This window comes from Entelurus aequoreus, linkage group LG03 (genome assembly GCF_033978785.1).
Source record: "Entelurus aequoreus isolate RoL-2023_Sb linkage group LG03, RoL_Eaeq_v1.1, whole genome shotgun sequence".
NCBI lineage: Eukaryota > Metazoa > Chordata > Actinopteri > Syngnathiformes > Syngnathidae > Entelurus > Entelurus aequoreus.
The window spans coordinates 93,767,691-93,782,690 of NC_084733.1; the positions used below are offsets into that span (position 1 = coordinate 93,767,691).

General features: G+C 42.1%; 2 protein-coding genes across 4 annotated transcripts in view; one reads left to right on the forward strand and one right to left on the reverse strand.

Annotated features, from left to right (window-relative positions):
* rev3l (REV3 like, DNA directed polymerase zeta catalytic subunit) overlaps nucleotides 1-9,213 on the forward strand; it is a 115,228-nt gene extending 106,015 nt beyond the window's left edge. For all 3 annotated transcript variants that reach the window (XM_062043278.1, XM_062043279.1, XM_062043280.1), the window contains exons 29-32: nucleotides 3,674-3,864; nucleotides 5,623-5,869; nucleotides 8,480-8,695; nucleotides 8,753-9,213. In XM_062043278.1, coding sequence (XP_061899262.1) covers nucleotides 3,674-3,864; nucleotides 5,623-5,869; nucleotides 8,480-8,695; nucleotides 8,753-8,893 — 795 coding nt within the window. In that variant the 3' untranslated portion in view covers nucleotides 8,894-9,213. The remainder of the gene's footprint in view (nucleotides 1-3,673; nucleotides 3,865-5,622; nucleotides 5,870-8,479; nucleotides 8,696-8,752) is intronic.
* Nucleotides 9,214-13,309: 4,096 nt separating this feature from the next.
* Nucleotides 13,310-15,000, reverse strand: part of LOC133645888 (sodium-dependent glucose transporter 1-like) — a 27,354-nt gene continuing 25,663 nt past the window's right edge. The window contains exon 4 of the mRNA XM_062040814.1: nucleotides 13,310-14,920. Coding sequence (XP_061896798.1) covers nucleotides 13,686-14,920 — 1,235 coding nt within the window. The 3' untranslated portion in view covers nucleotides 13,310-13,685. The remainder of the gene's footprint in view (nucleotides 14,921-15,000) is intronic.

Below are 15,000 nucleotides of genomic sequence, written 5' to 3' on the forward strand. Positions count from 1 at the left end.
GATTTAATGTGTTTTAATCAGCCCCTAAAGTCACCAAGCATGCTGTATAAAATTATAAAAGGATATTGCTGAATAGACCATATGTGTAATATGTTTTATTATTATTATTTTGAATGTGGACAGTTTAAATAATGTAAGACGCAGGATTCTCGTCTGTCATCTTCATTTTGCAAGGCTGATCCTGCACGTGTGGAAGTTTGCACCTGCTTTTCAGATGTGCTAAATTAGTTTAGTAATAAATCATAATTATATTTGCATCTTCTCCTAGTGTTCTGACAATTAGCATACATTTTGCATATTAATTATATTTGCATATTAAAATAGCACATTTTTACCCACTTTTTTTTACACCAAATTTTTTTACACTGAATTTGTATACACTACATTTTTTAAACAAGATTTTTTTTACATTTTATTTATTTACACTGAATTTTTTTTACACTGAATTTGTAACCTCTACATTTTTTACACTGAATTATTTTACACTGAATGTTTTATACTGAATTTGTATACGCTATATTTTTTTACAGATGATTTTTTACACAAATTTTTTTTCCCCCGAATTTTTATACGCTGAATTTTTCTTACATTTAATTTATTTAAACTGAATTTGTATACACTGAATTATTTTACACTAAATTTGTATACACTGAAATTTTTTACACTGAATATTTTTTTTATACTGAATTTGTATTCGCTATGTTTTTTTACACAGAATTTTTTATACACTGAATTATTTTACACTGAATTTTTTATCCTGAATTTCTATACGCTATATTTTTTTACACTGAATTTTTATACACAGAATTCTTTTGCATTACATTTTTTTTACACTGAATGTTTTATACTGAATTTGTATGCGCTATATTTTTTTACAGATTATTTTTTACACAAAAAATTTTTTACACAAAATTTTTATACGCTGAATTTTTTTTACATTTAATTTATTTAAACTGAATTTGTATACACTGAATTATTTTACACTAAATTTGTATACACTGAATCTTTTTTTATACTGAATTTGTATTCGCTATGTTTTTTTACACTACATTTTTTACACTGAATTTTTATACACTGAATTTTTTTGCACTGAATTTTTATACACTGAATTATTTACACTGAATTTTTATCCTGAATTTGTGTACGCTATATTTTTTTACACTGAATTTTTATACACGGAATTCTTTTGCATTACATTTTTTTTACACTGAATTATTTTACACTGAATGTTTTATACTGAATTTGTATACGCTATATTTTTTTACAGATTATTTTTTACACAAAAAATTTTTTACACAAAATTTTTATACGCTGAATTTTGTTTACATTTCATTTATTTAAACTGAATTTGTATACACTGAATTATTTTACACTAAATTTGTATGCACTGAAATTTTTTACACTGAATCTTTTTTTTATACTGAATTTGTATTGGCTATGTTTTTTTACACTACATTCTTTACACTGAATTTTTATACACTGAATTATTTTACACTGAATTTTTTATCCTGAATTTGTATACGCTATATTTTTTTACACTGAATTTTTATACACGGAATTCTTTTGCATTACATTTTTTTTTACCGATGATTTTTTTTAACGCTGAATTCGTATACGCTACATTTTTTACACTGAATTTCTATACACTGAATTTTTTATACTGAATTTGTATACAGAGAATTGTTTCAAATTGAATTTATTTATACCCAATTTTTATACACTGAATTATTTTACACTGAATTTGTTTAAACTGAATTTTTATACGCTGAATTTGTATATGCTACATTTTTTACACAGAATTTTTTGACATTGAATTTATTTACACTGCATTTTTTATACTGAATTTCTGTACGCTGCATATTTTTTTTACAGTTAATTTTTCTACACTGAATTGTTTTCCAATGAAATTGTCAGCATAATTTGATGTAAGAAAATTTGGTTCACAAAATTCAAACGCAAGAAAATCACTTGCATAAATTCTAATGATTCCTTCATGTAGACCAGGTTTTACTTGTAATGAGTCCTTCATGTAGACCAGGTTTTACTTGTAATGAGTCCTTCATGTAGACTAGGTTTTACTTGTAATGAGTCCTTCATGTAGACCAGGTTTTACTTGTAATGATTCCTTCATGTAGACCAGGTTTTACTTCTAATGAGTCCTTCATGTAGACCAGGTTTTACTTGTAATGAGTCCTTCATGTAGACCAGGTTTTACTTCTAATGAGTCCTTCATGTAGACTAGGTTTTACTTGTAATGAGTCCTTCATGTAGACCAGGTTTTACTTCTAATGAGTCCTTCATGTAGACCAGGTTTTACTTGTAATGATTCCTTCATGTAGACCAGGTTTTACTTGTAATGAGTCCTTCATGTAGACCAGGTTTTACTTGTAATGAGTCCTTCATGTAGACTAGGTTTTACTTGTAATGAGTCCTTCATGTAGACCAGGTTTTACTTGTAATGATTCCTTCATGTAGACCAGGTTTTACTTCTAATGAGTCCTTCATGTAGACCAGGTTTTACTTGTAATGAGTCCTTCATGTAGACCAGGTTTTACTTCTAATGAGTCCTTCATGTAGACTAGGTTTTACTTGTAATGAGTCCTTCATGTAGACCAGGTTTTACTTCTAATGAGTCCTTCATGTAGACCAGGTTTTACTTCTAATGATTCCTTCATGTAGACCAGGTTTTACTTGTAATGATTCCTTCATGTAGACCAGGTTTTACTTGTAATGATTCCTTCATGTAGACCAGGTTTTACTTCTAATGAGTCCTTCATGTAGACCAGGTTTTACTTGTAATGATTCCTTCATGTAGACCAGGTTTTACTTGTAATGATTCCTTCATGTAGACCAGGTTTTACTTGTAATGAGTCCTTCATGTAGACCAGGTTTTACTTGTAATGAGTCCTTCATGTAGACCAGGTTTTACTTCTAATGAGTCCTTCATGTAGACCAGGTTTTACTTCTAATGATTCCTTCATGTAGACCAGGTTTTACTTGTAATGATTCCTTCATGTAGACCAGGTTTTACTTCTAATGAGTCCTTCATGTAGACCAGGTTTTACTTGTAATGATTCCTTCATGTAGACCAGGTTTTACTTGTAATGATTCCTTCATGTAGACCAGGTTTTACTTGTAATGAGTCCTTCATGTAGACCAGGTTTTACTTGTAATGAGTCCTTCATGTAGACCAGGTTTTACTTGTAATGAGTCCTTCATGTAGACCAGGTTTTACTTGTAATGATTCCTTCATGTAGACCAGGTTTTACTTCTAATGATTCCTTCATGTAGACCAGGTTTTACTTCTAATGACTCCTTCATGTAGACCAGGTTTTACTTGTAATGATTCCTTCATGTAGACCAGGTTTTACTTCTAATGAGTCCTTCATGTAGACCAGGTTTTACTTGTAATGATTCCTTCATGTAGACCAGGTTTTACTTGTAATGAGTCCTTCATGTAGACCAGGTTTTACTTGTAATGATTCCTTCATGTAGACCAGGTTTTACTTGTAATGATTCCTTCATGTAGACCAGGTTTTACTTCTAATGAGTCCTTCATGTAGACCAGGTTTTACTTCTAATGAGTCCTTCATGTAGACCAGGTTTTACTTGTAATGATTCCTTCATGTAGACCAGGTTTTACTTGTAATGAGTCCTTCATGCTCCTCCTCAGATCCTGGAGCGTTCCATCAAGCTGCTCTTTGAGACGCGCGACATCAGCCAGGTCAAACACTTTGTTCAGCGCCAGTCTGTGAAGGTCCTGGACGGCCGAGCCAGCATGCAAGACCTCACCTTCGCCAAGGAGTACAGAGGCAGCGGCTCCTACCGGCCCGGCTCCTGCGTCCCTGCCTTGGAGCTCACCAGGTCTGTGCTGATATCTTACCAAGTGTGTGTTGATATCTCACTAGGTGTGTGTTGATATCTCACCAGGTGTGTGTTGATATCTCACTAGGTGTGTGTTGATATCTTACTAGGTGTGTGTTGATATCTCACTAGGTGTGTGTTGATATCTCACTAGGTGTGTGTTGATATCTCACTAGGTGTGTGTTGATATCTCACTAGGTGTGTGCTGATATCTCACTAGGTGTGTGTTGATATCTCACTAGGTGTGTGCTGATATCTCACTAGGTGTGTGCTGATATCTCACTAGGTGTGTGTTGATATCTCACTAGGTGTGTGTTGATATCTCACTAGGTGTGTGCTGATATCTCACTAGGTGTGTGCTGATATCTCACTAGGTGTGTGCTCATATCTCACTAGGTGTGTACTGATATCTCACTAGGTGTGTGTTGATATCTCACTAGGTGTGTGCTCATATCTTACTAGGTGTGTGTTGGATATCTCACCAGGTGTGTGTTGATGTCTCACCAGGTGTGTGTTTGTATCTCAACAGGTGTGTGTAGATATCTCAACAGGTGTGTGTTGATATCTCACTAGGTGTGTGCTGATATCTCACCAAATGTGTGTTGATATCTCAGCAGGTGTGTGTTGATATCTCACTAGGTGTGTGTTGATATCTCACTAGGTGTGTGTTGATGTCTCACTAGGTGTGTGTTGATATCTCAACAGGTGTGTGTTGATATCTCACTAGGTGTGTGTTGATATCTCAACAGGTGTGTGTTGATATCTCAACAGGTGTGTGTGGGATATCTCACCAAATGTGTGTTGATATCTCACCAGGTGTGTGTTGAATATCTCACCAAATGTGTGTTGGATATCTCACCAAATGTGTGTTGATATCTCACCAGGTGTGTGTTGGATATCTCACCAAATGTATGTTGATATCTCACCAAATGTGTGTTGATATCTCACCAAGTGTGTGTTGAATATCTCACCAAGTGTGTGTTGGGTATCTCACCAAATGTGTTGATATCTCACCAAATGTGTGTTGATATCTCACCAAATGTGTGTTAATATCTCACCAGGTGTGTGTTGATATCTCACCAAATGTGTGTTGATGTCTCAACGGGTGTGTGTTGATATCTCAACAGGTGTGTGTTGATATCTCAGCAGGTGTGTGTTGATATCTCACCAGGTGTGTGTTGATATTTCACCAGGTGTGTGTTGATATCTCAACAGGTGTGTGTTGATATCTCACCTGGTGTGTGTTGATATCTCATCAGGTGTGTGTTGATATCTCAACAGGTGTGTTGATATCTCACCAGGTGTGTGTTGATATCTCACCAAATGTGTGTTGATATCTCACCAAATGTGTGTTATCTCACCAAATGTGTGTTGATATGTCACCAGGTGTGTGTTGATATCTCAGCAGGTGTGTGTTGATATCTCAGAGCTTCCTGAACATGAGAAAACACTTTTTAGTCAACTTGAAACTCTTTTAATCACATCAAGTTATGCTCAGCCAATCATTATTTTAATTATTGTGTGAAATAGTGAGAGTATTTTAATTGTGGAACAAAAGTGAGAAACCAGACGTCTTAATAGCTGCTCATTTTCTTACTTCCTGTGTGACCATTTTCTTACTTCCTGTGTGTCCCAATACTTTAGTCCACACAGTTGAATAGAAAAGCTGAATACATTCATGCACGGTCCTTTGTTGCCTAGCAACCCAGCTGGTAATGATGCACTATGTGGCTGACAAGGTGTTCTCTTGCTGACCAGGCGCATGATGGCGTACGACCGCCGGCTGGAGCCGCGCGTGGGCGAGCGCGTGCCCTACGTGGTGGTGTACGGCCCGCCTGGCACACCCCTCATCCAGCTGGTGCGCAGACCCCTGGACGCCCTGCAGGACCCCAGCCTGCGCCTCAACGCCACGTATTACATCACCAAGCAGATCCTGCCCCCGCTGGCACGCATCTTCCAGCTCATTGGTGTGGACGTCTTCAGCTGGTACCAGGACCTGCCCAGGGTGAGTGCACACTTAATGGTACCAGGACCTCACCTGGGTGAGTGCACACTTAATGGTACCAGGACCTGCCCAGGGTGAGTGCACACTTAATGGTACCAGGACCTCACCTGGGTGAGTGCACACTTAATGGTACCAGGACCTGCCCAGGGTGAGTGCACACTTAATGGTACCAGGACCTCACCTGGGTGAGTGCACACTTAATGGTACCAGGACCTGCCCAGGGTGAGGCCACACTTAATGGTACCAGGACCTGCCCAGGGTGAGTGCACACTTAATGGTACCAGGACCTGCCCAGGGTGAGTGCACACTTAATGGTACCAGGACCTCACCTGGGTGAGTGCACACTTAATGGTACCAGGACCTCACCTGGGTGAGGCCACACTTGCACACTATAATTTGGTGTGTGACAATCATTGGTACTTGACTTACTTGCTGGGGGGAGGACAGTGGAGGAAGAGTCCTCCAAATGTGGTAGGTGGCTCCATCTAGTGGCACGCCACAGAACCACATGATTAAAGTTCAGGGTTATTTTCTAAATAAGTGTTCAATAAAACCTCGGCCTTGTTTTTAATGAGTACTTAGGCCGCTGATGTCATTAGTGAAGTGTTGTCAGAGGAGGTGAGCAACAGCACCCTCTGCTGGAGATACAACCACACTACACATCAGTCGTGTAGTACATTCTAGAATCTTCTATGGAGACCATTACACATGTGAAGGTGCAGATATATATATATATATATATATATATATATATATATATATATATATATATATAATATATATATTTTTATATATATATATAATATATATTTTTATATATATATATATATATTTTTATATATATATATATAATATATATTTTTATATATATATATATATATATTTATTTATATATGTGTATATATATTTATATATATATATTTATATATGTGTGTGTATATATATATATATATATATATGTTTGTTAGTTTTTTTTAAAGAGATATATTGGGGTAAAAAGAGGCTTTTTTTTGTCTTTTTTTTTTAAAGGTATATTTGGGGGAAAAAGGGTTTAAAACAAAAAAGGTATATTTTTTAAAAAAGGAGGCATATTTGGGGAAAAAAAGAGTTTAAAAAAAGGCATATTTATACAAATAAAAAAACAGCTATATTGGGGTAAAAATAGGCTTTTTTGAAGAGGCATATTTGGGGGGGAAAAGGATTTTTAAAAAAGTTATATTTTAAAAAAAAGGCATATTTGGGGGAAAAAGAGGATTTGAAAAAGGTACTGTATATATATATTTTTTAAAAGGCATATTTATTTTTTTAAAAATGAGAGACATATTGGGGTAAAAAGAGGCATTGTTTTTTTTAAAGGCATATTTTGGGAAAAAAGAGGTATATTTAAAAAAAAGGCATAAAAGAGATTTTTAAAAAATGTATATTAAAAAAAGAGGCATATTTGTGGAAAAAAGAGGATTTGAAAAAAGAGGTATATTTAAAAAAAAAAGATGCATACTTATTTTTTTTAAAAAGAGACATATTGGGGTAAAAAGAGGTATTGTATTTTTCTTTTTTAAAGAGGCATATTTGGCATAAAAAAGGTATATTTAAAAATATATATTTGGGGGGAATATGGACTTTAAAATATAACTCTTTTTTCCACAAATATGCCTCTTTTTTTAATATAATTTTTTAAAGAAAAAGAGGCTTTTTTTTTTTTTTTTTTTTTAAAGAGACATATTGAGGCATTGGTTTTTTTAAAGGCATATTTGGGGAAAAAAGAGGTATATTTAAAAAAAAAGATGCATACTTATTTTATTAAAAAAAGAGACATATTGGGGTAAAAAGAGGTATTGTATTTTTCTTTTTTAAAGAGGCATATTTGGCGGAAAAAAAGGTATATTTAAAAAAGAGGCATATTTGGGGAAATAGGGACTTTAAAAAATTATATAAAGAAAAAGAGGCATATTTATTTATTTTTTTTAAATACTTTTTTTTTTTTTTTTAAAGAGACATTTTTTTTAAAAAGACATATTGAGGCATTGTTTTTTTTAAAAAGGCATATTTGGGGGAAAAGAGGATTTTTTTTAAAAAAAAGGCATATTTGGGGGAAAAAGGATTTGAAAAGAGGTAAATTTAAAAAAAAAAAAAAGAGGCATATTTATTAAATCAAACAACTTAAAAAAAAAAAACAATGCCTCTTTTCCCCCAATATGTCTCTTTTTTAACAAGTATATTTGATATTTTTACATTATACTGTTTGAACAGTAACACTGTGTTTGAATATTCTTTGTACCACCACTTTGCTCTAGATCAACTTCAGATCTATCTTGTCAATTATACATTTTTAAATTTGTCTTATGCCTTTTCTTGTCAAAGAAATATGTATTCTATGGGAAAAAAATGCTGAATATGCCAAAAATATTTTACAGATGTGAAGAATTGGAGCCTTGAACATGTCAATCATTCACAACCTTGATTTTGATACATTATTATTTTTCAATGCCAGTTTTCAAGAAAAAAAAAGAAAAAGTTATTTCTTAACATTTTCATCAAGAATATTTCTACATGCACTTTGACCCCTGCTGTGTGAAGACTCTGCTCTTACGGTCCTGGTCTCCTCCTCAGATCCAGAAGGCGTCCTGTCCCTCGGTCTACGGTGGCGAGGAGGCGCGCAGGAAGGGCACCATCTCCCAGTACTTCACCACCCTGCACTGCCCCGCCTGCGACCGCCTCACCCCGCTGGGCGTGTGCGCGCCCTGCCGCTCGCAGCCCCAGCGCGTGGCCGTGGTCCTCCAGCAGGACCTGAGGCGCTGGGAGCAGGAGCAGGACCAGCTGCTGAAGGTCAGAGGTCACACTCGAGTGTTAGGAAGCGGTCAGTGACGCGGGCGTGTCTTGCAGGTGTGCAGGAGCTGCAGCGGCTGCAGCGAGCGCCACGTGCCCTGCGTCTCTCTGGACTGTCCGGTCCTCTACAAGCTGACCAGGACCAGCCGGCAGCTGGCCAGGGCGCCTTACCTGCGACAGCTGCTGGAGCAGTTCTGATTGGCCCCGCCCCCAAGTTGAAGACCCTCACACAAACATCATGAGAGTCTAACGATTGTAAGGAGCGTCACACACCAGAATGCAGTTTTCTAAAGAGGGACGCCATCTTAGCTACCTTTTTCTTAAACAGGGACTGTTGCAATACTTTAGTTTCTTTTCTCATCATTGACCATTTGTTGTGCATTTGAGTCTTGTGTAGGTTTCAAATCCACCTTGCTGTCATCAGGATGTGATGTATAAATGTAAAAAACATGAACATTGTCTTTTAATGGCTGTTGCTGTGGGGTGAAGTTCCAGATTGATATAATAAAAAGTGTTCCATCAGAACCAGGCTGCGGCACTTTCATCACACAAAGTCAAATACACAACTTTCAGCACGTTCATCACACAAAGTCAAATACACAACTTTCAGCGCGTTCATCACACAAAGTCAAATACACAACTTTCAGCACATTCAGGACACAAAGTCAAATACACAACTTTCAGCACTTTCATCACACAAAGTCAAATACACAACTTTCAGCACGTTCATCACACAAAGTCAAATACACAACTTTCAGCGCGTTCATCACACAAAGTCAAATACACAACTTTCAGCACATTCAGGACACAAAGTCAAATACACAACTTTCAGCACATTCATGACACAAAGTCAAATACACAACTTTCAGCACGTTCATGACACAAAGTCAAATACACAACTTTCAGCACATGCAGGACACAAAGTCAAATACACAACTTTCAGCACATTCAGGACACAAAGTCAAATACACAACTTTCAGCACGTTCATGACACAAAGTCAAATACACAACTTTCAGCACATTCATGACACAAAGTCAAATACACAGCTTTCAGCACATTTATGACACAAAGTCAAATACACAACTTTCAGCACGTTCATGACACAAAGTCAAATACACAACTTTCAGCACATTCATGACACAAAGTCAAATACACAACTTTCAGCACATTCATGACACAAAGTCAAATACACAACTTTCAGCACATTCAGGACACAAAGTCAAATACACAACTTTCAGCACATTCAGGACACAAAGTCAAATACACAACTTTCAGCACATTCATGACACAAAGTCAAATACACAACTTTCAGCACGTTCATGACACAAAGTCAAATACACAACTTTCAGCACGTTCATGACACAAAGTCAAATACACAACTTTCAGCACATTCATGACACAAAGTCAAATTCAGCACATTCACGACACAAAGTCAAATACACAACTTTCAGCACATTCATGACACAAAGTCAAATACACAACTTTCAGCACGTTCATGACACAAAGTCAAATACACAACTTTCACACTGCAGGGGAAGAGTTTTTTGTGTCAAATCCCATCTTTTTAGTGGCCGTTCACGTGACTTTTTTTTTTTTTTTTGTCCATCCATCCATCTTCTTCCACTTATCCGAGGTCGGGTCGCGGGGGCAGCAGCCTAAGTAGGGATTTTTCTCTCCCTCGCTCCTCCCGGGGGATCCCGAGGCGTTCCCAGGCCAGCCAGGAGACATAGTCTTCCCAACGTCTCCTGGGTCTTCCCCGTGGCCTCCTACCGGTCGGACGTGCCCTAAACACCTCCCTAGGGAGGCGTTCAGGTGGCATCCTGACCAGATGCCCGAACCACCTCATCTGGCTCCTCTCCATGTGGAGGAGCAGCGGCTTTACTTTGAGCTCCCCCCGGATGGCAGAGCTTCTCACCCTATCTCTAAGGGAGAGACCCGCCACCCAAGATCTTGTACTCGTGATCATATCCTTTCGGTCATAACCCAAAGCTCATGACCATAGGTGAGGATGGGAATGTAGATCGACCGGTAATTTGAGAGCTTTGCCTTCCGGCTCAGCTCATTCTTCACCACAACGGATCGATACAGCGTCCGCATTACTGAAGACGCCGCACCGATCCGCCTGTCGATCTCACCATCCACTCTTCCCTCACTCGTGAACAAGACTCCCAGGTACTTGAACTCCTCCACTTGGGGCAGGGTCTCCTCCCCAACCCGGAGATGGCACTCCACCCTTTTCCGGGCGAGAACCATGGACTCGGACTTGGAGGTGCTGATTCCCATCCCAGTCGCTTCACACTCAGCTGCGAACCGATCCAGTGAGAGCTGAAGATCCTGGCCAGATGAAGCCATCAGGACCACATCATCTGCAAAAAGCAGAGACCTAATCCTGCAGCCACCAAACCAGATCCCCTCAACGCCTTGACTGCACCTAGAAATTCTGTCCATAAAAGTTCTGAACAGAATGGGTGACAAAGGGCAGCCTTGGCGGAGTCCAACCCTCACTGGAAACGTGTCCGACTTACTGCCGGCAATGCGGACCAAGCTCTGACACTGATCGTACAGGGAGCGGACCGCCACAATCAGACAGTCCGATACCCCATACTCTCCGAGCACTCCTCACAGGACTTCCCGAGGGACACGGTCCAATGCCTTCTCCAAGTCCACAAAGCACATGTAGACTGGTTGGGCAAACTCCCAAGCACCCTCAAGGACCCTGCCCAGAGTATAGAGCTGGTCCACAGTTCCACGACCAGGACGAAAACCACACTGTTCCTCCTGAATCCGAGGTTTGACTATCCAACGTAGCCTCCTCTCCAGTACACCCGAATAGACTTTACCGGGAAGGCTGAGGAGTGTGATCCCACGATAGTTGGAACACACCCTCTGGTTCCTCTGGCAGAGTCCAACCCTTTACTGGAAAGGTGTCCGACTTACTGCCGGCAATGCGGACCAAACTCTGGCACTGATCATACAGGGAGCGGACCGCCACAATCAGACAGTCCGATACCCCATACTCTCTGAGCACTCGCCACAGGACTTCCCGAGGGACACGGTCGAATGCCTTCTCCAAGTCCACAAAACACAAGTAGACTGGTTGGGCAAACTCCCATGCACCCTCAAGGACCCTGCCCAGAGTATAGAGCTGGTCCACAGTTCCACGACCAGGACGAAAACCACACTGTTCCTCCTGAATCCGAGGTTTGACTATCCAACGTAGCCTCCTCTCCAGTACACCCGAATAGACCTTACCGGGAAGGCTGAGGAGTGTGATCCCACGATAGTTGGAACACCCTCTGGTTCCTCTTCTTAAAGAGAGGAACCACCACCCGGTCTGCCAATCCAGAGGTGCCACTTCCGATGTCCACGCGATGCAGCAGAGTCTTGTCAACCAAGACAGCCCCACAGCATCCAGAGCCTTAAGGAACTCCGGGCGGATCTCATCCACCCCCGGGGCCTTGCCACCGAGGAGCTTTTTAACTACCTCAGCAACCTCAGCCCCAGAAATAGGAGAGCCCACCACAGATTCCCCAGACATTGCTTCCTCATAGGAAGACGTGTCGGTGGGATTGAGGAGGTCGTCGAAGTATTCCCTCCACCGATCCACAACATCCGCAGTCGAGGTCAGCAGAACACCATCCTCACCATACACGGTGTTGATAGTGCACTGCTTCCCCTTCCTGAGGCGGCGGATGGTGGTCCAGAATCGCTTCGAAGCCGTCCGAAAGTCGTTTTCCATGGCTTCCCCGAACTCCTCCCATGTCCGAGTTTTTGCCTCCACGACCGCTGAAGCCGCACACGGCTTGGCCTGTCGGTACCTGTCCGCTGCCTCCGGAGTCCTATGAGCCAAAAGAACCCGATATGACTCCTTCTTCAGCTTGACGGCATCCCTCACAGCCGGTGCCCACCAACGGGATTACCGCCACGACAGGCACCAACTACTTTGCGGCCACAGCTCCAATCAGCCGCCTCGACAATAGAGGTGCGGAACATGGTCCACTCGGACTCAATGTCCAGCACCTCCCTCGTCACATGTTTAAAGTTCATTGAGGACGTAGAACATTATTCACGGCGCTCAAAAAGCTGTCAAAATGTTTTAGTACGACTTTGGTAAGCTGTGAAGCCACACCACTTGGATTGTCGGAGCATTACGACGACCATAGTCAGATGTACCGTGCTTCAACATACGAGTATTGTTATGATGTGTGTATAAGGACTCCAAAATGGCACCAATTAGGAGACATAATCTGGCGTTTTGTTTCGCCTTATTATGCAAAACCAAGTTGTCTGAGCCATTACTACCTGCTGATGTGTATTTGGGATCTGCATAAGTCCCGAAAATGTGCGTGTGTCCGCCATTGTAGTCAATGGACTCCTTTTTCTCTATCCTCTTGTTGCGAGGCATTCATCCTCCACTGTCGACATTTCTGCTACAAAGAAGCGCTAACAACTGTGACGCTGTCGAAGTGGAGGCACGTAGATAAGACCGTCCACCACACGGTCAGAAAGCGGTTGGATGTTGGTCTGTGAAACATCATCAATGCAAAATGTCGACCAAAGAAGCGCCATTCCATGTTATGTAGACCACAAGGAAGTCTTTTAAATGTAGACAGAAATCATAATATGACTCCTTTAATGCGCCTTTTGTATGAAAATATCGACAGTGCGCCTTATGGTCCACAAAAACGGGTATATTCTGACAAGGTAAGCTCTAAAATCGTGTTTGTGGATGTGGCGATCTTGATTTCCGACCTCGTAACTGGAACGCTCACAACTCGGCTGTGGCGTCATTCTCAGCTCTGACTTCCGAGGTAAAGGGAAGGTGTGATGGCATGTTGCCGTACTTCTCAGCGGGAAGGCACTTTTGCACTCCCAAGGTCTAAACGGAAGTACGTGAATCGAGACAAGACCGTGATGCGGCTTTTCAGTTCTCGTGCAGGCCAAACAAAGCGTGGCCCTTCAGGCATGGAGGAGTAGAAGCTGACTTTTTTAGTCTCTTTTCACTCTGTCAGGAACCAGCAGCGGCTTGGGTGAGTCACCTCGGTCTGTGGATGCGGTCTCAGTCGGCTGGGTGCTGGCGGGAACCGAGGCCCCGCCTCCGTCCAGATCCAGGGGAGAAGCATCCTTACTCGGTGAACTTGCGGCATCGTCCATCTCAATGACTTCAAAGTCTGCGTGGTTCCACTGATCGGCATCGTCCTCCTCTTCCTCCTCGTCCATTGCTCCCGAGTCCAGCAGCGCCTGACGGTATTCGCCGTCGTCCGTGTCCGGTGGCTCCCTCCGGTTGTTCTTCCTGATCTGGTCCGGGGACGCCGAGGCCAGTTTGTACATGACGGGGAAGAGGATGGCGGTGGAAGTGGCTGTGATGAGCGACAGGTACATCAGCACGGGGTGGTCGTGAACTTTCCCAGACAGGAAGCCGGCGAGGGCGGGCAGCACCATCTCGCCGAGGGCGGCGCCCACCACGAAGGTAGCCGCTGTGCGGCCCGTGACCGTGGTGTACTGCTCGAACCAGGCGATGCCACTGGGGAAGGTGGAGGACATGGACGCCCCGTACAGAGCGGTGCACACCCACAGTGCCACCTTGTCCTGGCTGAAGAGGCAGAGGAAGAGCGAGGACAAGGTGGTGCCCACCAAGCTGAGCAGGATCATGGTGCCCGGGTACATGCAGGACGCAAAGAAGATGGAAACCCCCCGGCAGACCGCAAACGCCGCCCAGAATAGAGAATTCAGCCCAGCTGCTTGGGACTGATCCATGTGAGCGTAGTCCTTGGCGTAGGTGAAGATGAAGGAGCCGTAGGCGACCTCCGAGCCCACGTAGGCAAAGAAGAAGAAGAAGAGCAGGGCGGTAAGAGCCTGGTGATGTTTGGCCACCAGGGGCTTGGTCGATGGTGTGGAGGCTTTCGCAGACGTGTTGCTGCGGACGGAGAGCAGGAAGAAGGGGAAGGAGGTGAGGAAGACAAAGAGGCCGATGACGACGTACGCCCACATGGACTTCAGACTCCTGCTGTGGACCAGCTGGATGATGGTGTGGTCGTCGTTGACCACGGGGGCGGTGGTGATGGAGTAGGTGGCGTTGGTCTGCGTGCTGCCGGCGTGGTGCCCGAACAGCAGCTTGGCTATGATGGGGGACACGAAGGCCCCGGCTGCAAAGCTGAAGTGCAGCGCCTGCAGGTGAGGTCCGGCCTGCTCGCCCCAGGTGTTCAGGATGAGGACGTTCCCACCTGTGAGGCGGCAGAAGACACGGTTACAGTCCTGGACTGAAGAACACACACAGACCACAAAACAGGCTGTCCAGAGAGTC